Genomic DNA, 19,228 nt, shown 5'->3' with positions numbered 1-19,228 from the left:
CGAGGGAGAAAAGGCGGGAATATTTCCCGCCACCGCGACGAGCACGGCGGCCCAGCGCCGACTACCGCAGCGACCCCGGCTCCCGCCGCCCCCTGAGCGCTGCCGCAGCCTCCCCGGGGGCGGGGCCTTGCGGCGGGGAGGGCGGGGCGTGCTGCCCTCCGCGCGCCGGTTCCGGTCTAGAGGCGAGCGCGGGGGTTCTCGGTCCTCAGCCAGCCGCCGTGCTTGCGAGCATCATGGCTGCAGCCGCCTGGATGCCTACGGTAAGCGAGGGGGGACAAGCTGCTGCCGCACGCGTGTGACCTTGGTCGCCGCGGCGGCGGCTGGGTGGCAGCTGAAGAGGCCCCGCCGCGGGGGTCCGCCCGCAAGGTCGCGGTGCCACCGGGCCCTGGCAGCGCTCCTGCGTGGGCGGAGGGCCGCAGGGCCGGCGGCCGAATGGCGGCTCCACGGCAGCGGGCTCTCTTTCCCCGCCTCCCTGGGCCGGGCCGGGTCCCAGCGGCGGCGACGGGAAGGGTCGGTGGCGGGCGGGCGGGCGGGGGGAGGTCGCGCCGTAGAGGTCACCGCATGGGCCGCAGGCAGGCGCGGAGGGGAGCAGCCCGGGGGCCGCGGCTGCGGGCCCGCCCCGGGGTGTGCCCGCTCGGGGCTCCCCCCGCGCCGTGCCTGGAGCGGTAACGGCTGAAAAGGTCGTTCCTGGAACGAGCACGCCAGAGCTGGAGCCTTCCTGGGGGAAAAAAAAAAAGCAGTTACCGGGTTTTGTCCCGTTGCTTTCTGGCCCGCTGCCAGGCCTTGGGGATTTACTGGCGCTGAACTGCGCTGAGACGCAGCCGTTATTGCCGGGGCTGCCACGGAGACGCTGCCGCTTTTTGCCTGGAGTAAATGACATTTCTTTTGCGCCTTTAAACAACAGCTTGCTGGAGTCACTGAGGAAGCCTCACTTCACGTAGCTGCTAAAATACAGGAAAAACTGTCAGGAGCTAATCACAGCACGTGACTTCTACAGTCAGAATGGACCGGGTTTGTTCAGCCTGATTCCCTGCTAGTGTTACAGATGTTGGGCTTCAGCACGATGTGCCAGGCCCGTGATTTCTGGCAAGACAGACTGTTCTCTTTCCAGGGCCGTTCTGGCATGTCAGTCCTCACTCTTTATCTGGGAGCTGTACCGTGAGGCCACTTGGCTTGTGTAGTCAGCTTCAGCTTTTCATATAATTGCTCCAGCTGCTGCCTTAAATATATGGCTTGCTACGGTAAACATTGCTTGCCATGACCTTGTAGATCTCATGTGGGGTTACACGTAAAAATAAACTACAGCTTAAATTATTTCTCCCACAGCATTCATTACAGCACTCACGAAAAGTATATTGTTTCAAGTTGTTTCTATTAGCGCCAACATACTTTGTCCCTTTTGCCAAACAGCTACGTTTAAGCTACATACAGCTACAAATTGTCAAATACGTTCCTATACAGCCTGATAGCTGCAGACAGACTGCGTACATTAGTATGGTAGAATTGAGGCGGTGTAAGTCTGTTCTGTGACAGAGGCATGAAAAATCCTAGAGAGGAGGATAAGATCGGAAGGCTGTGATTTTTCTGCAATTAAATTATTGATACTGATACGACTGGGGATTTTGTCCATGGTGCTCAGCTAGGCAAGAGCTCAAGCTGAGATATCATCCCAGTTCTGAAGCTTAATGCCAGTTTGGAATATTCAGATGTAACTGTAATTCTTTGACTAGGCTGTGTAGACTCGTTGCTATGGCGAGTTTTGCCTTTAATGTGCATTTCAATTATGCTTTTTAAAAACTGTTAGGCACGCAGAAGGCAGCAGTACAAAACCTATGGATGCAAAAGGTGGAAGAACAAAATTTACCGCAGTTTGAATGGAAGAAGTGCCACTAATGCAAAGGAGTTTTGGAAACATTACCTAAAATGTGTAAAGATAACTGTCTACCCAACTGTTAGTGAAAGATTTTGGTTTTTCACTTGCTTTCCATCGATCTTAATCCATACCATATCATCTATTTAGTCAGAGTTACTGCAACCTTATTTCAAACGTGTAGGATGTAAGGACTCAGGGTGTTGTGCATTAACTTCCCCTCACCCTCAGGCAAGACAGCAGTGTGGCGCACTGCAAAGCGCTGCTGTCCGGGGTTTACCTTGTGCTAAGAATATCTACATGAGGTGTTAGTGCACAGAATGTTAGAGAGCAACTTGGCAAAGCGTTAGTTACTCTTGTTTCATTTGGGTTTTTATACTAGCTCAAGATAGGAAATTTAAAGCTATATGATTCTAAAATGCAGATTTGCTACAATATTGTTAACTTTTAAAAATCCCATTTGTGTAGTAAAATGGTGTATTTTTGTTTCATATTCTTGCAGGTTTCTCGATTGCTAGGTGCTTTCAAAAACCAAAAACAGGTGACCAGAAGTTTTGGTAATGCTGTGAGTATAATAGTACCATTTTTTTCTTTTAAGAAGTTTCTCAAGAAAGGGGTTCAGAAATTTATAAGATTGCTGTTCTTATTTTTACTGTCTCAGATAATAAGGCCTAAATAAGTGAAGATATACGCTCTTAATGCCGTGCTGGATTTATATTGATTAGTTACTGTCTTTGGCAATTGCATATTACAGTGTAAGTGATAATACACTTAAATACCCAATAATTTCTGCCTGTTGTAAAAGATACAAGTGGCCTGAAAACTTTACACAAAGTACTGACATAAGCCAATCTTCTGAAACCCATCTGGAAATGGGCAAATATTGGGCAAAGTAGAAAGATTGTTGAGAAGCTTCCAATTTTCTTTATTTTGCAGACTTTCCTCTAAGCACTAGATTTACTTTACTGCTGCTTTTAGAATACCTTGTAGCTAAAATTCTGCATTTTCAAGGCCCTCTTTAAAATATTTTAGACACTGATTGTGTGTTTCCTTGTAGATGTTTGACCTTCTTTATGTGTATGTGTTTGAAGTGCCCACGGGCCTTTTTTTTCATTGAAGGGAGCCTTGAAAACTGCTCAGGCAGAAGCAGGGCTCAGCACCACTGCATGCACCCTTAAGCAGGACTTCACGTCAAAGAGGAACTGTGGCTTTTCGTTATAAGCTTTGTAGAACAGCTAGAAAAGAAGCTAAAAGGTCTCTTGTATCTTATACAGTATAAAAAGATTTAGAAAGTGAGGCACCTCCTTATCTGTTTATACCACATTACTGTTTCAGATTAAACATTCTCTGGCTCAGGTGGAGTCCTGCTGTGCTGTGAAGCGACCACGCAAGACAGCACAAAACTATCTTGAGGCATTCCATCAGTTATGTGCTTGCTCAACGGGAGTGTTCTTTTATCTGAAGCTCTGCTTCTTTTGTTGTGCATAGTGAATTTCTTTGGCTCAAATTAATTTAAAAAAACAGTCAATATATATTGAAATTCTGAATCTTTTTTTTTGTGGACAAGGATGGAAATGTATCTTGTGACTTGATTCTAACTGATTTTGCAAATAATGTTATATCTGAACTGCCTTCTTTCTAGGTAATAAGGAGTCCTTACTCAACTGTTAAAAACCTTTAAGTAAAACAAAAAGAGCTGGAACATGTACCATTAGAATAGTGATCATAACTTATTTTTTATCAAAGTTGAATACTTTCTTCCCCTGTTATTCAGTGAGCCTGGGCTGTGCAATTTATTTCATCTGAGAACATTATGGGAAGAAAATAACTTGATATTGTTAAAAATGGGTCCAAGATTTTTAGGAGGTCACTTGAGAAGTTTAGGTATGCATGAGATATTTTATTTTTAAGGTGAATGTAGGTTTTCATAAATGTAATATTTTCTGGCATGTGTCAGTATTATGCAGCACGTTGAATATTGGAGACACACGAGCCATAACTAGGTAATATTACCTCCTCTCGAAATTTCAAGAAAGCAGGCTGAGATCATTCGTATCAAGGAGTGCTGGGCAGGAACTTGCCTTTCAGGTTCAACCTCTCTATTTTGAAATAGAAATAGACAGTAGGCAGATTTTTAAACCATTCTCAAAACATTTGTGCACTCCCTTTGAAAGCAAGCTAGTCATTCTCGCTTCTGTCCAATACTGCTGTTACTTTGTTTTCTTTCCTTACTTGGTTCCTACAACACATGAAAATGTTTTCTATGTTGAAAACAAGCATTCATTTGTTGTACTACTGATATTTCTTTACCTAGGTACAAACAGTAACTTTAATCCCAGGAGATGGCATAGGACCTGAGATTTCTGCTGCTGTCATGAAGATCTTTGATGCTGCCAAAGTAAGTCGTGTTCGTTTTGCTGAAGCGTTGTAAGCTTAACTACAACAAGAAATATTAACTAGGCGTATTAAAAATGTTTTCTCTTTAACTTCCAAAAGATCAAGTTGTGTTTAAGCTATTCAAACTTCTTGACAATAGAGTCTTGAAGATTCAGCTAATAAAAGATAGGATGGCAATTTCACGGCAGGGCTTTAAACTCTTAGCTGGCAGAGGAGTAGAGAGTCGTGCGCAAATGCTGTCTTGAATTTTTGGAAATATGAACTCAATGTATCATGTGAATCACCTTGTTGATGTAGTCTTGAGCGACTGATAGAGGACATTCTTTCATTCCTTGTGACTGCCAGTGCAGATGAAGGTCTGTGTGAAAGGACTGGCTTATTCTTAGAAATCAAACTGCAATTGCTCAGCTGCACTGCCAGACACATTCACTTAAGTGAAATGAAAACTACGTCTATCCAAGAACTGTTTTACTACCTGTCTGAGGAACTTCACCCAGATTTGTCCGGTTTCCTTAAAAGAAAATACAGCTCTTCAGGAAAGATGCTTGCTAAATTGTTCCACATAAGTGACAGCACCAAGGCATATTCCATTTCTATTACAACTGTCTGACTTAGATTTGGAAAAAGTGATGTTCTTTTTAATTATATATGAAAACCTTATAATAGTTTTGGTTGTTTCTGGGAAGTCAAGCAGGAGGCGTGGAGGAGTAAAACCTAAGTTTATGTATGAGTGCATGTTTGCAGTACTTAATCAGATTTGTTTTAAACTGAATTCTCTAGTGTGTTGTGCTTAGATAGGTTCTGTTGGCTTATGAAAGCCCTTGTATCTTTTCCTTTATGGTCCTTCCTGATGAAACAAATGGGTGGCGGCCTGTCTCCATTTAGAAGATTCCTGTGGTGAATGCAAATTCAGAAAGCATTGCGTAACATTTGTTGATTTTCAGTTAGATAACAGATATCTATCTAAGTTCTCAAGGAATTCAGTTGTCAAATGTCTCTTGTATACAAGGAACTCAACAACTTTAAGAGCTTGAAAGAAGTAGCATGTATATTGCAGTTCTAATGAACTCTGTGTATGACGCCTAGGGAGGCATCTTGCGGTATTGAAGTTTATGATGATATGTTGCTCATACTATTTCATTTTCACTTAATTAAATTTTTTAAAAAAGTTTATTTTTGAGTTCAAACATCTCATGCTTACTCTAACCAGAGAAAAATTGTTTAGGAAGGCGTGGACAAAATTTCTTACGCACCTTTTTGTGAAAGGGAAGTTAAAACTTGAAGGAAAAGTTATGATATTTCAGTTAACATAGAGTAAATGTATTTAGGCTCCGATTCAGTGGGAGGAGAGGAATGTTACAGCTATCCAAGGACCAGGAGGGAAGTGGATGATACCTCCAGATGCCAAAGAATCCATGGATAAAAACAAAATGGGATTAAAAGGTACTTTAGGGGTTAATACGAAGATATTAAATGCTGTTGTTTTATTGTGAGTGATTTAAAGCCAAAGTCCTTCATCTGTAGCACAATAAAATGGCTAATTATAGAGTGCAGCCTGTCAGGTAGTCTTCTGTAATCTTAAAACAGTCCTTCATTTCAAAGCCGTAACTTGCATAGATCTTCTGGGAAGTATGTTGAAGATGGGTATTGCTACATACTGACCTTTGGACTTTACGCAGAATGCATTTCTAATGCAGTTGAAATACAATAGTATGTGACAACGATACTCCTAATGAATAGTATATTTTATTTGTTAGTATATTTGTTTTCAGTGAAAAAACTTTTTAATAAAAACTCCTATTCCATGCAAGGGTCGCAATTGGGCCTGTAAACAGCAGATTAACATCACTGTGTAGTATTCTTGATAGCACAGAGAATTCCCATGGCATTTCAGGAATTTGGACATCCTCTGTAAGAGTACCACTTTACTTAGAGTTGCAACTCTAAAATTAATGAAGGGGTTTATCTTCTCATTCATTATTGTTTGGTTTTTTTGGTTTTTTTTTGTTTGTTTGTTTGTTGTTTTTTTTCTTCAGGGCCTTTAAAGACCCCAATTGCTGCAGGGCACCCATCAATGAATCTGCTTCTTCGTAAAACCTTTGACCTTTATGCAAACGTACGTCCCTGTGTCTCCATTGAAGGGTACAAAACTCCCTATACAGATGTGAACATTGTCACAATTCGAGAGAACACAGAAGGCGAATACAGTGGAATTGAGCATGTGGTATGTTGCTGGAAGTGTTGTGTTTCTGGTGGGTTTTCTCTGTGTCATAAATGATAACTTTGCTCATCTCAGTGGCCTAGTATTAGCAGAGGCTGGGTGGTGTTTTTTAAATTTGCTATCAAAAAAAAAAGTTATTTTATTGTGAAGTGCGTTGTCGAGACTGCCTCACTCAGAATTCTCCTACTTTGTTCCAAACATTCATACTAATGACTTGAAAATGAGCTTACACTTTTACTATCAATGCAACTACTGTCTTTCAGATTGTTGAAGGTGTTGTGCAAAGTATCAAGCTGATCACAGAAGCAGCTAGCAAGCGTATTGCAGAATTTGCTTTTGAGTATGCCAGAAATAATCAGAGAAGCCACGTTACTGCTGTGCACAAGGCAAATATTATGTATGTTGACACTTCCTTTTGAGAAGAACAACAAATAGTAATATGCATTTAATTATAAATAACTTTTAAAATCTTCCTTAAATGTATAACTTCTGTTGATGCTAGTGGGAGTAAGTAAAATGGGCAGTAAGTAAAGTAAATGCCTCCTAAGTAAAGTGGGCAACACTGACCTGGTATTGATAGGGCTGTAATAATTACATCCTAATGTTTTATTACTAAGTTTATAGTAATCCTGTGACTTTCCTTGCAAAACTCTTATTTTAAAAATAGTCTTAAACTGGGAAAATTAATTTAAAAACTGAGGATGAAAATGGCTAGCGTCTCTTAGAGTTTCCAAGCCCCTTTGTACTGAACTGAGTCATAACATGTGTGATGTTACGTGACACCACTCAGTAATGCTCATTCTACATTTCCACCTACAAACTCAGTAGGCCTTTATTAAATGAATGAGTCATTCTGAGAATTAATGTATGCCTGTTAAACTACTGATATAAAAATGTTTTCGGAGGAAATTTAAAAGGTCTAACTTCCCTAACTGTAATATATTTAAACTTTTGTTTATATTTAACATAAGGGATAATTAGTCACAAATGAAGTCTCTGCACTCTAATGTTTTCATTTAATCCTCTGTTCCATGCAATTTTCTTTATCTTTGGTATTGCTTACTTACAGTAACTGCTATATTCTTTTGCTTATTTAATTGCAGGAGAATGTCTGATGGGCTTTTCTTGAGAAAATGCAGGGAGGCAGCAGAAAACTGTAAAGATATTAAATTTAATGAAATGTATCTGGATACTGTGTGTCTGAATGTGAGTATTTATATGTTTTAATTGTGGTAATTTTTTAGTTTACATTCTTAACCTTAATCAAAATATACTTCTTTCTAGATGGTTCAGGATCCATCACAGTTTGATGTGCTTGTTATGCCAAACTTGTATGGTGACATCCTCAGGTATGGAGATTTTAATTTAAACTAACCCAACGTGTAAAATACTGTTACTTTCCAGACAGTTATTCAGGTTATATGCTAGCCAGATGAGTGATGATTTTATGCATCCAGAGTTTAAAACTTTATCAATCACACTCTAAATGTGATAAAAGGATGGTATAACTACACTTCAATTATTAATTGTTGGGAGGGGTTATGTGATGAGAATGTGCTTCTTAAAAAAAAAAAAGTTTCTGCTTGGGGAGGCTATGAATATTGTTTAGATGAGGCAGAAGATAAATTTCTCACAATGTGTGAAGAATCTAATGGCTTAAATTGTAATAAAGAATGCTTAGTTAGATACTGGGGAAAAACTTTAATATTGAGCACTAAAATAGACTGTGCAAGATGACTGTGGCACCGTGATGTTTAGAGCAAGCTCGCCATACAGTTAAATGACTATGGAGTCATGAAAGAATGAAATTTTTGAGTTCTGAGAGCGTGAACTCTTCATATCCTACCAGCTCTTGTGTTATGTATCCTATTTTTTCCTTATCTTCAAACTAAATTTCATATTTGAATAACACTAACACTAGAGGTACTTGATGTTTTGAAGGCGAAATCCATCAGTACACATTTTCTATTCCGTAAAATGTTTAGGTAGAGTTTAAATTTAATTACATACTGTGTGTAAAATTAAGTATCTTAATCTGAACTTTTAAGTGTATAACATAACATTGCTTCTCCTTGGCACCTCTAAGAGAGATTGAGAAAATAGCTTGAATTAGAATTTGTTTAAAAGTTCAATGACAATTTACATCTTAGAATCCACCTCCTGGTTTTGTACAGATAATAAATTCAAAGGTAACTTACGTATAAGAAATGTTTGTTGAGCTTCTCTTAAAATTGCACTCTGATAAGGCTGTGTGTCTCCTGTAAGAAACATCAGACTCCAACTAATGCTTCTTGCTTTAAGAATGAGTAGAGTCCATAGGGCCCTCACAGCAGCTGTTACGCTGTTAACTAAAAGAGATCAAATCAGGGGAGTCCTATCATCAGTACTATTTCAGCTCAGTTTACCTAGTTCAGTATCACCAATTTTAAAGTTCTCATAGAAATTCTGTAAAGAATTTAATAGTTCTAAAAATTTTCAATAAATTTGAGTTTGTTCTTGAAGAACGGCACTTGTCACTGGGGAAAGTCTCACCCACCGTGTTTTCTTAAAGCGTGAGCGTAACACCAAACTCGGCCTGTATAGGTACAGAAGGAAATGTCTTACCTTGAAGCGTTACATACCTAAAGTGACCAATGTAGACTGTATCAGTTTTTTCCCCAGATTCTATACAACCATAAGCCAATTGGTTTATTTTAGCTTAAACTTAAAATATTCTTCTGCAAGGTCATACAAACTTTTCTGCTTGTTAGTCTTTCATTAGCTAAGCTGTAGGCAATAAAACAGCATGCTAAAATAACAGAGTTTTAAGAACTTTGTCTGTCAGTATGTTCAGCTTTGAAGGTACGGTATGATGTCTGTAGGCACAGTTGGTTTGTCCTTCTCCATGGTAATTTTGGAGGAAACCAAATGCAAATTGCTTAGCCTGATGATCTGCTAACATCAGACTTGTGGCTTATGGGCTGTTCAGTTAAAAATAAGGGGAAAGCTAGCCTGGTGTTAACTGGAATGAGTTCCTTAAACTACATGCAGTAAACTTTAAAACTATTAGTAATTTATCTACCTGAGCAAAATTCTTCCACGTTTTTTAGAAGAACTTTACATATGACAAGTAGTTCTGTGGCCTCTTCAGAGGAAGTAAGACTTCTGCATAGTTACAGGGAACTGTACATTACAATTTTTGCTGGTTTTTGAGACTTCTACAGGTATTCTGTGCTTTGAGTACCTTTTGTTGTGCCTGTGTCTTCATCAGCTTTATTCTAGTATTTGGAATTTCCTTTTAATTTTCCTTTATTAAATTGTCTCTTGCTCAGAGTTCTACAAATTTTCAAATGTTCCAAAGGAGTACAAGCAGCTAGCAGCACCTATTCTTTCGCAATATTATTCTCAGACTGTGTGGGTATATAAAATAAGCTATTGTTGCAATAAAATGAGAAACAAAAATATATTAATACCTTGCAGAGAGGCAACTCTATATGGAGAAAAACTTTGGGTTGGTTTGTTTTTTTTTTTCAGTGACTTGTGTGCTGGACTGATTGGGGGTCTTGGAGTAACACCAAGTGGAAATATTGGTGCTAACGGAGTTGCAATTTTTGAATCGGTAAGTTGTCTTGTGCAAGGTATAGTAGTAATAACTACTTTGTCTCAACTTGAGAATCTAAAACTTTTCTATGACATACAATGTGGCTGTCACTTAACTAAGTTCTCTGTAAAACTATTTTTTTTACTGTGAAGATGCTGACACTTCACCCAGAGAGAGTAGTTAAATATGTATTACACCTAGTTTTTTGCATGTGCTTTTACTGATGCTTTGTTCCCCCCGCCCCAAGATGAATACCCTCTGTGAAAGAGAACTTCAGGGGCACAGTTGGGAGACACTAGGCGATCTAGTTCCCCCTTTCTAATGCCTTTGAACTTAATTGTTCTGGTCTTTCCTGTCTCCTTTCCACTAACTGTACCACAGTGAAGTAAGTCCTACTTGAACATGCTTGTCCACAAGAACTATGTTTCAGGGTGCTTGCATGCACTTGAATTGCCTAGAACACTTTAATGGGCATGTTGCCATTGTAACAGATAGGTTCACTTCTATTTCTAGGTTCATGGAACGGCACCAGACATTGCAGGCAAAGACTTGGCAAATCCAACCGCCCTTCTTCTGAGTGCTGTAATGATGTTGCGTCACATGGGACTACACAAACATGCCACAAAAATTGAGACAGCTTGCTTTGATACAATTAAAGATGGAAAGGTAATATGAGGGCGTGCATAAATGTAGCGAATTCAAATCATACTCTATCGCAGCAAAAATTGACTTGAAACATTAACACTACAACAGTGGATGACCTGCTGTGCTATCCTGATGAGTGAGCAGCGCCGCTGTCCTTCCCCGATAGCGGCTATATTATCTTTGGTGGTATTAAATCTGCCCAGCTCAGTAATAAGGACAGGCTGTAGTGTTCCTTGTGTCTCAGTAATGCTCATTCTACACTTCCACAGCTTTGTTAACTCTAAAAGCTAGAACTGGATGTCTGTTGTTCATGAAGGGGATTAGAGGTTTAAGTAACTATAGGTATTTCACTTGTGAAGTTCATAATACATAAAAAGCATATATATTTAAATCTGAAGGACATCCATTTGCCTTTCACAGGCTTAATTATCCACTTTGTAATTTCAGTCCTGACTGTAATACTTCTGCTCCTATTTTTTCCGGTCAATTTTCCTTTTTTCTCCTAACTGCTTTCAATCCTTTTTGGACTACAAAAGAACAGTTTTTACTCAGTATTTACATTTTCCCTTAAGATTGCACGTGCTTTCCCTTTGGCACTATGTGTCCCCAGATTCAAGACTCAAAAGGGAACTTCCGGGGGGGGTTGTCTTATGCTCTGAAACCTGACTTGAATTTGCACCCTTAACATTAATTGGTTCACTTATCTACTTGGATGTCCACCTTCTCAAAACATAGCTGGAAAGATCCTGAAAATTTTGCAGTTAAAGAGGATTAGCAGTTACCAATGCTGGTTCAGTTATCTTGGGCAGGAGCATAAGAAGCTGCTTTGTAAGTAAAAGCAACAAGAGTGCTTAAACAAAAAGCTGTCATCATTTCATAAGTGGTCTGTTTGCAGCTATCTTACTGTGTGTAGGAGCCAGTTTAAAAAAAAAATCTAAACTTACAAGTGAATAAAGAGGTGCTCCTGTAAAGTTCCCATTTACTGCTCTGGAAATGAAATCCTCCATCTGCAGGTCAGTAATTCTATGGAAGATAACATAGTGCAAGTTTTGTGACATGGCTAATTGTTTACTAGTTACTTACAATGTTATGATTATATGCTTACAATAGAGAAAATATCTTTAAATTCAAAAAAAGCATAATGCAGTTAAAATGGCAAGATCCTAAAATAGTAACCTTTACAGCCTCTCATGCTTGCTATTTCTCCTTCCCTCCCTTCCCCTCAACCATTTCATTAAGATCTGTGCGTGTCATGTAATGGGAAAACTAATGATTTTAAATTATCTCCTAGACTGCTTTAATCTAGCTAGGTTGGGTAAGCAATGTTGTTCAATTTTTATTTGATTTTACTCTCTTTGTGCTGCTAGACAGGACTTGATTTAAAATTTTTTAACTCTGCATTTTTCCATCTCTTTACTAAACTAAGCAAAGTTAAAGAACTGTTAACATGCAGCATTAAGAGCTATGTGTGCTTTTTCTCTATACTTTTCCTTTTTTTTTTTTTTTTAAATAAAAAAAACCAACCCAAAATCTTACTGAATTACTTTCTGCATAGTCCTTACCGATGAAGGCTATATGGGATGTGGAAAAACTCAAACGATGTATTCCTTCTCACTCCTATTTAGTATCCATAGACAACATATAAGAAGAACATATAGAACTCTTTAGAGACAAGACTAACCCCATAAACTGTTTTAGTAATATTTTTTCTTTCTTTCAGGTCTTGACAAAAGATTTGGGAGGTAGCGCCAAGTGTTCGGAATTCACAGAGGAGATCTGCCGCAGAGTACAGGACACAGACTAAACTTTTCTTGTACTACTCGTATTAACTCGGAAAGGACACATCACACAAAGTACATTATATGTAACCTGATATCCATATGCATATAGTTTGCTTGTCTCTTAAGAGAGCAAACTTTTTAGTTAAGACCTCTCCATTAATAAATTCAGTCCAAATGGCTACAAATTATGCTTGTGCCTGCTTTGAGTGGACTTTTGTAAGTGCTTTGTCTTATTTATTTTTTTTTTCTATCTGGTGAACATTTTTATGTAAGTGAATTCTTTTATTGCTACTGTAACTGTCTACTGTTTTCCATTTCAACTACAGGTTTTTACTTTCCACAAAGAAAAATTATGCAATTAACCAGTAACAGAATTAGTGAAATGTAAAAAGCACCTTAATAGTTAAAATCTACTTTATTGATCTTACTGGAATTTTAAAAACAGGTTTTCAGCCTAATAATAGCACAAGATGACCTTCATAAACACAAACGGGTATAAAATAATTTAAAATAGCAATTTCATGTTAAAAGCAATGAAAATAGCACTTCAGATACTCTGGTGATTCATGAAATATAACCTTGCCCTCCAAGGGCATGAATAAAGTAATACAAAAATCTAGAGATTTAGTCTATTTGTATATTTTTAAAAAGCCCATGACCATTAACCAGCAAGGAGTAAGAATTAATGTTGAAGTAAAATTATTTTTCAAATCTATATCCCAAAATAATTCTTACACGTTGTCCTCTCTAAAACACACTTTACAACAGATTTCTAATGAGAGTAAATTATACAAAATTACTACTGCCATATCTTGTGAGAGGAAAGTATTAACTTAGCAAATTTATACTAAATATTTCATTACTTCTGCTAGAATGCTTTTTGTATTGTACTTTTATGCATAGTCTGTTTAGTGTGTCTTACTGTATTGTCTAGTAACTTCATTCTAGAAACTCTGAATGTAAGGGGCTAGTCCTAAATGGATTAAGACAGAGCAAGATTTTGGCTCTAGTGCCTACGTTCCAGAAATACATTTCATCCCTATTCAAGGGGATCCGAGACTTAGATTTTCCCTGCCCACTAAGCTTAGTGGGTGCAAAAGCAATGCTTTTCCCTCCCTTCTTCATCACATACAGATTGTCATGCAAGTCATTCTGATCTGTATGGCTTCAGGTATGCTTCCATTAGGACACCTCACAAGAAAATGTATATTTTAAAATTTACAACTATAGCACAGGGTTATCCCTACTGCCAGAACCAGGCTTCTTAGAGCTTAATTCTAATAATAGATACTACTCCACTTAGTTACTTTCTATTAAGACTGTTTAGGCTGGTTGTTTCAGAAGTAAAATCAATTTGGAGTAACACCTTCTAGTGTCACTCTATAAGTAAGCTTTTATTTTTTTTTTTATACAGTCTAACACCATGTTGGAGAAGGGACAGTGAGCTTTATTCTTCATCCACTCTGCTTTTGGTCAATAGGGTAACATTTCTTTCTGTGTTTGTTTTACAAGCTGTTGCTTCCTTGTTTCCTTTAGATGAATACTGTTAAAGAACTCCTGAATTACCATTACGCACAAAATGGGGAAAAATAAACTTTTCAAAGACCTATTGCTTGTTTTGTTTTTATAATCCTAGGCTGCTATTTAGTCTTATGTGTTGAGCTGATTATTGGTACTTGCAACAAACCTTAAGTCTACAAGATGTGTAAGACTGGTAAGGGAACTTTCACGGAAACAATATCCTGTTCTGTATGGTTTTGCTGACAAAGAACAGTGGCTGTAGCCTGCCTGCTTGTGTTAGCTATTACAGCTCTGCCAAAGATCACTCACTAACAGCAAACGCTTTAGACAACTTTCTGTCAAGTATATCCTTCACATAATATGATTTTTTTTTTTATATGGGGAAGAAGAAATACAGCTCACACTTGTCAGAATTAGTACAGTGTAAGTATTGAAACATGCAGTTACACACTGACAGACGCTTCTTCTGAACTCTTTTGCTTAAAAAAAAAAAAAGTTCTGTAAGCAATTTTTAAGAAGTTTCTGTTTGAAATAGTACTTTAATGTGAGGGCTTCTGTATTTGCTACTTTATGTCTTTCAATCTTAGGAAGCTATTCCCCCAACTTCTTTGTTTATTTGTTTTTAGGAGAAAAAGTAATACTTATTTCAAAATGGATTTAACAAATTATGAGTTGCTGTTTTCACAAAAGCTTGAATTCTAGCCACTGTAAAAATGGAAGAGGAGTGAGTGTCTTTGTTATGAAATGTTGTGAGGGGAAAAAAAACGGCCCTTTTGATGATTTTTTTTTTTTTTAATTAAATTTATTACTGAAGTGGTATAACAGTTTCACTAAGCAGTACTGCTAAGTACTGATGTATCAAAATATATCATGAGGAAGATCACTGGAGGAATTAGTGAATTATACCTGCTTTATACAACACGATAATGTTTTTAATCTTAATCGTAAAGTAAAAACAGTATTTGAAAATGGAGACACTGTGCAGATGCTTCTGTAAAAAGAGGACAAATGATCAGGTGAGTATCGGGAGTAACTAAACTGACACAGAAGTTTTCTAATAGCTCAGTTCAAGAGACCACAGAACCAAAACAAGCACAAATCTTTGTTAATGCTTTTGATTAGGAAATACTTTCTTTAGCTCACAGATCTTTCTTAATGCTTGGACGAAAGACTTCTTATTCTTCATAGAAGGAGTCCACTTCATTTCTGAATTTCTCAAGCACGGCAAGCCTTTTTAACTTCATTGTCGGACCTTAAAAGAGGGAGTTAGTCAAAATAGCACAAATGGGAACAAAAATTCCTACTCAGTTTGAGTTTTGCTTTCTAAGTTTTTCTATTGAAGTCTGTCTGGAAGATCTCCCACTCCAAGTGTAGATAACTGCTAAAAATGAGAATCAAGTGTGGTATGTAAGATTGCCTCCGCATAAGCATGAGGACTTCAAAGGGAGCTGTGGGTAAGAGTGATCACTGACTACTACTTCTTTCATTAATTAGAAGGATGATGTTTTGGAAAGCTTTTAAACAATTCCCAGTTTATTCAAAACTTACAACTGTAGCACAGGATTATTCCTACTGCCAGAACCAGGCTTCTTAGAGCTTAATTCTATTAATAGGGACTACTCCACTTAGTTACCTGCTATTAAGACTGCTTAGGCTGGTTGTTTCAAAAGAGCCTGGTAATGTGCTTGAGGCTCTGTTGTCAGGCTTTCACTGTCTTGCTTCTCTGTTTTTTTAACAAGAAATCATCAGTATTCTTACTGGAAGTTACTAATACTGTAATGCACAAGGAATTAACCAGAATTGATTGTTTAATTGCCCAGAGCAATCCGAAATTAACTATAGAGCTGTACTTGTAAATGAGCACAGATTGATACATATTAACACAGCAAAACCTTGAATTTTTGTATTCCTTAACACATGCTGAATAACATCTTTTTGCTTTAGTGGCTGTACCCAGAATTTGGCATACAAAACTGTATTTGAATACTCTTAGATCAGCAGCATCTGTACTGTGTGTATATAAATCATAAATCTTACCTAGTTCTCCCCCAGAAATGGAAAAATCTCTTGGCAGGATTATCCATTTTTGAATACAATGAACCCTATTAGTAGCGTTCATGTTGACTCTGTTGATTCCCTCCTGAATGGCTTGGTAGATCGCCTGGTCTCTTGTAGCTACGATCTCTGATACTTTAGTGGCTTTGCTACCAGCCTTCTGGCAGAAGTCTCTAGCTTGCTCAGTGAGAATGTCAGTGGGATCAGATGTATCTGGGTCCAGCACGCTCTAAAATAGCAAATGAAGTTTCTTATCAAATGCTCACTCTTACAAGGCATTAAATGTTTCTCTGATCTGCTCTTCCCCGACTAGTAAGAATCAAGAAGGCTCAGCATCAACATCCAAACATTCTGTAAGCCTTAAAAAGCAGAAACACCTACAGATGATAGTGCTTTTCTTTCCACTTGGCTATCAAATGCCAATATTTTTGGCATGAACAGACTTAAAACGTGTCAATGAATCAGGCACTGAAGTCCATCTATAGACCTTGAATTTCTACCATCCTTTCCAAATTACTCCATTGTTACAGGGGAACATTTAGCTCATCATTAAAGTGAATTACTGTGCTGTAATGTAAACAGCTTTAGATAGAAGTGTTCTCTGAAGTTAGATTTCTTAAATTGGTATTCTATTGCACCTGTAGACAGCAAGTATCACTCATTAAAAACTTGAGAAAAACTAGAGGGTCGGTTACTGTATACAGAACATAAAGAAGTGCAAATGCTTTAGAAAAAAAGTGGTTACTCAACTGACATCTATACCACAGCAAAGCTATTAACTATTTTGTTCTACAGTTATCCTTGTGTTATATTAAAAGAACAATTTGTAGAGAAATGTTTCTGTTGGAAAGTTTCTGTTAGAAACTGGTTTTGCCTGTAACAGAAACATTTGTTGGCTTTGCTCGTCTCTAAGAATAAAAGCTATTCTTGTGCTCCATTACAGACACTTCTCACTCTTTCAACGTCTCTTAGTTTAAAAAATTGCATTTAAATTAAAAAAATAGGTCTTGTTATATGTATAGGAGAAACTGCAGTAAACATATAGATGTTTAGCAGATCATCTAACCATAAAAATTTTATACTATCAGGTCTCTATTGCTATTTTTTTTTCCACTAACGTCCTCTCTTCTTGTTTTGTGAGGCGCAGGTGTATAATTTCACTGAAATCAATATTAAAACTGGTGTACCTTTAGGGTCAGCAACATTGACAAAAACTTCTTTTTATCTCCAATCACCATAGCATTACTAACAATTGGGAGTTCTTTTTTAACAGCATCTTCAATTGGAATTGGAGGCACATTTTCACCTCCAGCTGTAATAATCAAATCTAGGCAAAAAAGAAAAGCTATTAGTTGAGTTCAAAGAAATTCTGAAGATCAGGTTAATGTCTGGATTGACTCACTTTTCTTATTCTGACATAAAGAATAAGAGAGATTTTTTTCAAAGGTAGTTTTCAAAGAGAATAAACCCTCTTGATTAATTCTCTTCAAAATAAAAATGCTCATATTTTCAGATATGTGCTCAGGTTCTCAGTTCTCTCTCCGTGTTAGTTATTCTCAAGGTGCTGTTGCATAATCTGGAATTTTTCTGTGAGCCATAGCCTCTTCCAAATTAACACAGGATCCACTCTGTATTTTAGTGTCACTATCTCACCAAAAGGCAAGTTCATTGTCAATATCATGATTAAAACTAATTCCTAAAGCCACCAAGAGGGGTCAGACAAAACCAAGCTACTACCACAGGAAGGCTCCATAAAAGCAACATGGAAAGAAAGGAGAGAGGAGTGGGAGAAGGAAGTCAAGATCTGAGAGAGGAAGTTTGCAGTGGAAGTAGTGATTCCTGCCCTACTTATGAGGGGAATATAACAGCAGCCGGGAATCTTAATATTTTTAAGGTTTGTAAACAGTGGTAGTGATACCTTATTCTATTGATAGAGGAATGTGAATTTTTATTTGAAGGCATTCGTTCTGAAGTATAATATATAATATTATACATTATATATATAATATATATAATATATAATTGAAATTATTACAAATTTGAGTATTATCTAAGTAAATTCCAACTCTTAGCTTTCATTACACTGGTAACTTCTCACTGTCCTCAAACAACTGTCTTTGCAGCATCTCAGAACATGCTTCAACAAATAATGCAGACAATGGTACACCAGTCCTTTGTGTCATAATGCAGCTGATGGTAGGTATTAAGGATTGGGTTGTTACCTGATTCCCTGTTAGCCATAAACTTGAAGAATTTAGATGCAATCAAGGTAATATAGCACCCTTCCAGCATTCACAGGTTTGGGCCCTATCATCTCTACTGCTCCATGAGAAATACAATGAGAAATAACTTCCAGCCTATACTCAACCTTCTGGTATGGCAAAGGCATTAAACTACAGAAGTTATTTCTCTCCTTAGTCAACACAGCACACATTTGAGGATGCATAAGAAGTGTTTATAGAACGACAGACTTCTGTGAAACTACAGATCCATACCAAAGTTAGTTGTGTATCCAAAACTAAGAGGTCTCTTTTTTCCCTTTCCCCTCCTGCTCCTTTTGCCTTAGTCCTGCCTTTGTCTTAGATTCCCCACCAATCTCTCTGGCAGTTAGTTTTTCATTGTCTGAGATGTCAGCTTCTCCCCAGCTGATCCAGACAACTGTAATAAATGTAACAACTTTTTCCATACCTCTACAAATACTCCCCCCGGCACGGACCTCTCTAGCTACATCTTTGTGCTTTGCAGCTAGTAAGCTCCTAAAACTCCTAAGACACACAGAACCAAAGGGAGAAGTCCTGCTTCAGCACTAGGAAAAAAGCTTCTTTACTACCTTCTATTAGGTTTTACCTTTTTTGGACTTGGATTTAAAACTTTAACGAAACTGGACAGACTAATTGTTATTAGTTCAGCAATCAAGGAAGATGTGAAACAGAAATGTTATGACAGAATGAGATGAGGAGTTTCTAACTGCTATGCTAAAGGAAAATGAATTAGACAAGAAAGCAAGTTAAAATCAAGATAGCTGCATTTGGTGCAGGCTGTTAATAGCATCTGCTGAAGTCCTGATTCCTAACAGGGCACTATGTCATCCTGTGACAAATTCACTCATCCGCGTTATCTCTCTAGTGATTCATCATATATTCTAAGATGACAGTTAC

General features: G+C 37.9%; 2 protein-coding genes across 10 annotated transcripts in view; one reads left to right on the top strand and one right to left on the bottom strand.

Moving 5' to 3' along the window:
* Positions 1–162: 162 nt before the first annotated feature.
* On the top strand, positions 163–14,103 carry IDH3A (isocitrate dehydrogenase (NAD(+)) 3 catalytic subunit alpha). Of its 2 annotated transcripts, none has more exons than XM_086757107.1 (11): positions 163–260; positions 2,373–2,435; positions 4,185–4,268; positions 5,596–5,710; positions 6,304–6,491; positions 6,752–6,885; positions 7,592–7,694; positions 7,773–7,837; positions 10,002–10,086; positions 10,582–10,734; positions 12,434–14,103. In XM_086757107.1, exons 1-11 carry the CDS (start codon positions 234–236, stop codon positions 12,515–12,517), a joined length of 1,101 nt encoding a protein of 366 aa, XP_086613233.1. In that variant the 5' UTR covers positions 163–233; the 3' UTR covers positions 12,518–14,103. The 2 variants fall into 2 exon arrangements, with proteins under 2 accessions (XP_086613233.1, XP_086613234.1); XM_086757108.1 differs by having other exon boundaries at positions 185–260; positions 2,373–2,411.
* The window catches only part of ACSBG1 (acyl-CoA synthetase bubblegum family member 1), a 38,559-nt gene continuing 32,217 nt past the window's right edge, over positions 12,887–19,228 (bottom strand). For 5 of the 8 annotated variants that reach the window (XM_086757098.1, XM_086757100.1, XM_086757104.1 and 2 more), the window contains 2 exons: positions 17,258–17,397; positions 15,293–16,299 (listed from right to left, as the gene is read on the bottom strand). In XM_086757098.1, coding sequence (XP_086613224.1) covers positions 15,715–16,299; positions 17,258–17,397 — 725 coding nt within the window. In that variant the 3' untranslated portion in view covers positions 15,293–15,714. Of the gene's footprint in view, positions 15,268–15,292; positions 16,300–17,257; positions 17,398–19,228 lie in introns of those variants that run through there. The other 3 variants (XM_086757103.1, XM_086757106.1, XM_086757105.1) reach the window with 1 other exon arrangement.

Source organism: Chlamydotis macqueenii, chromosome 12, assembly GCF_036417535.1.
Source record: "Chlamydotis macqueenii isolate bChlMac1 chromosome 12, bChlMac1.mat, whole genome shotgun sequence".
Taxonomy (NCBI): Eukaryota; Metazoa; Chordata; class Aves; order Otidiformes; family Otididae; genus Chlamydotis; species Chlamydotis macqueenii.
The sequence above is the reverse complement of the archived record's forward strand: the minus strand, read 5'-3'. Positions and strand labels throughout refer to the sequence as shown.

What these genes read in the sequence shown, in the direction of transcription:
- IDH3A (XM_086757107.1), top strand. Translation starts at nt 234, where the DNA reads ATGGCTGCAGCCGCCTGGATGCCTACG. An exon ending in AAACAAAATGGGATTAAAAG is followed by an intron (nt 5,711 to 6,303) that starts GTACTTTAGGGG and finishes TTTTTTCTTCAG; the next exon opens with GGCCTTTAAAGACCCCAATT. An exon ending in GAGTTGCAATTTTTGAATCG is followed by an intron (nt 10,087 to 10,581) that starts GTAAGTTGTCTT and finishes TTCTATTTCTAG; the next exon opens with GTTCATGGAACGGCACCAGA.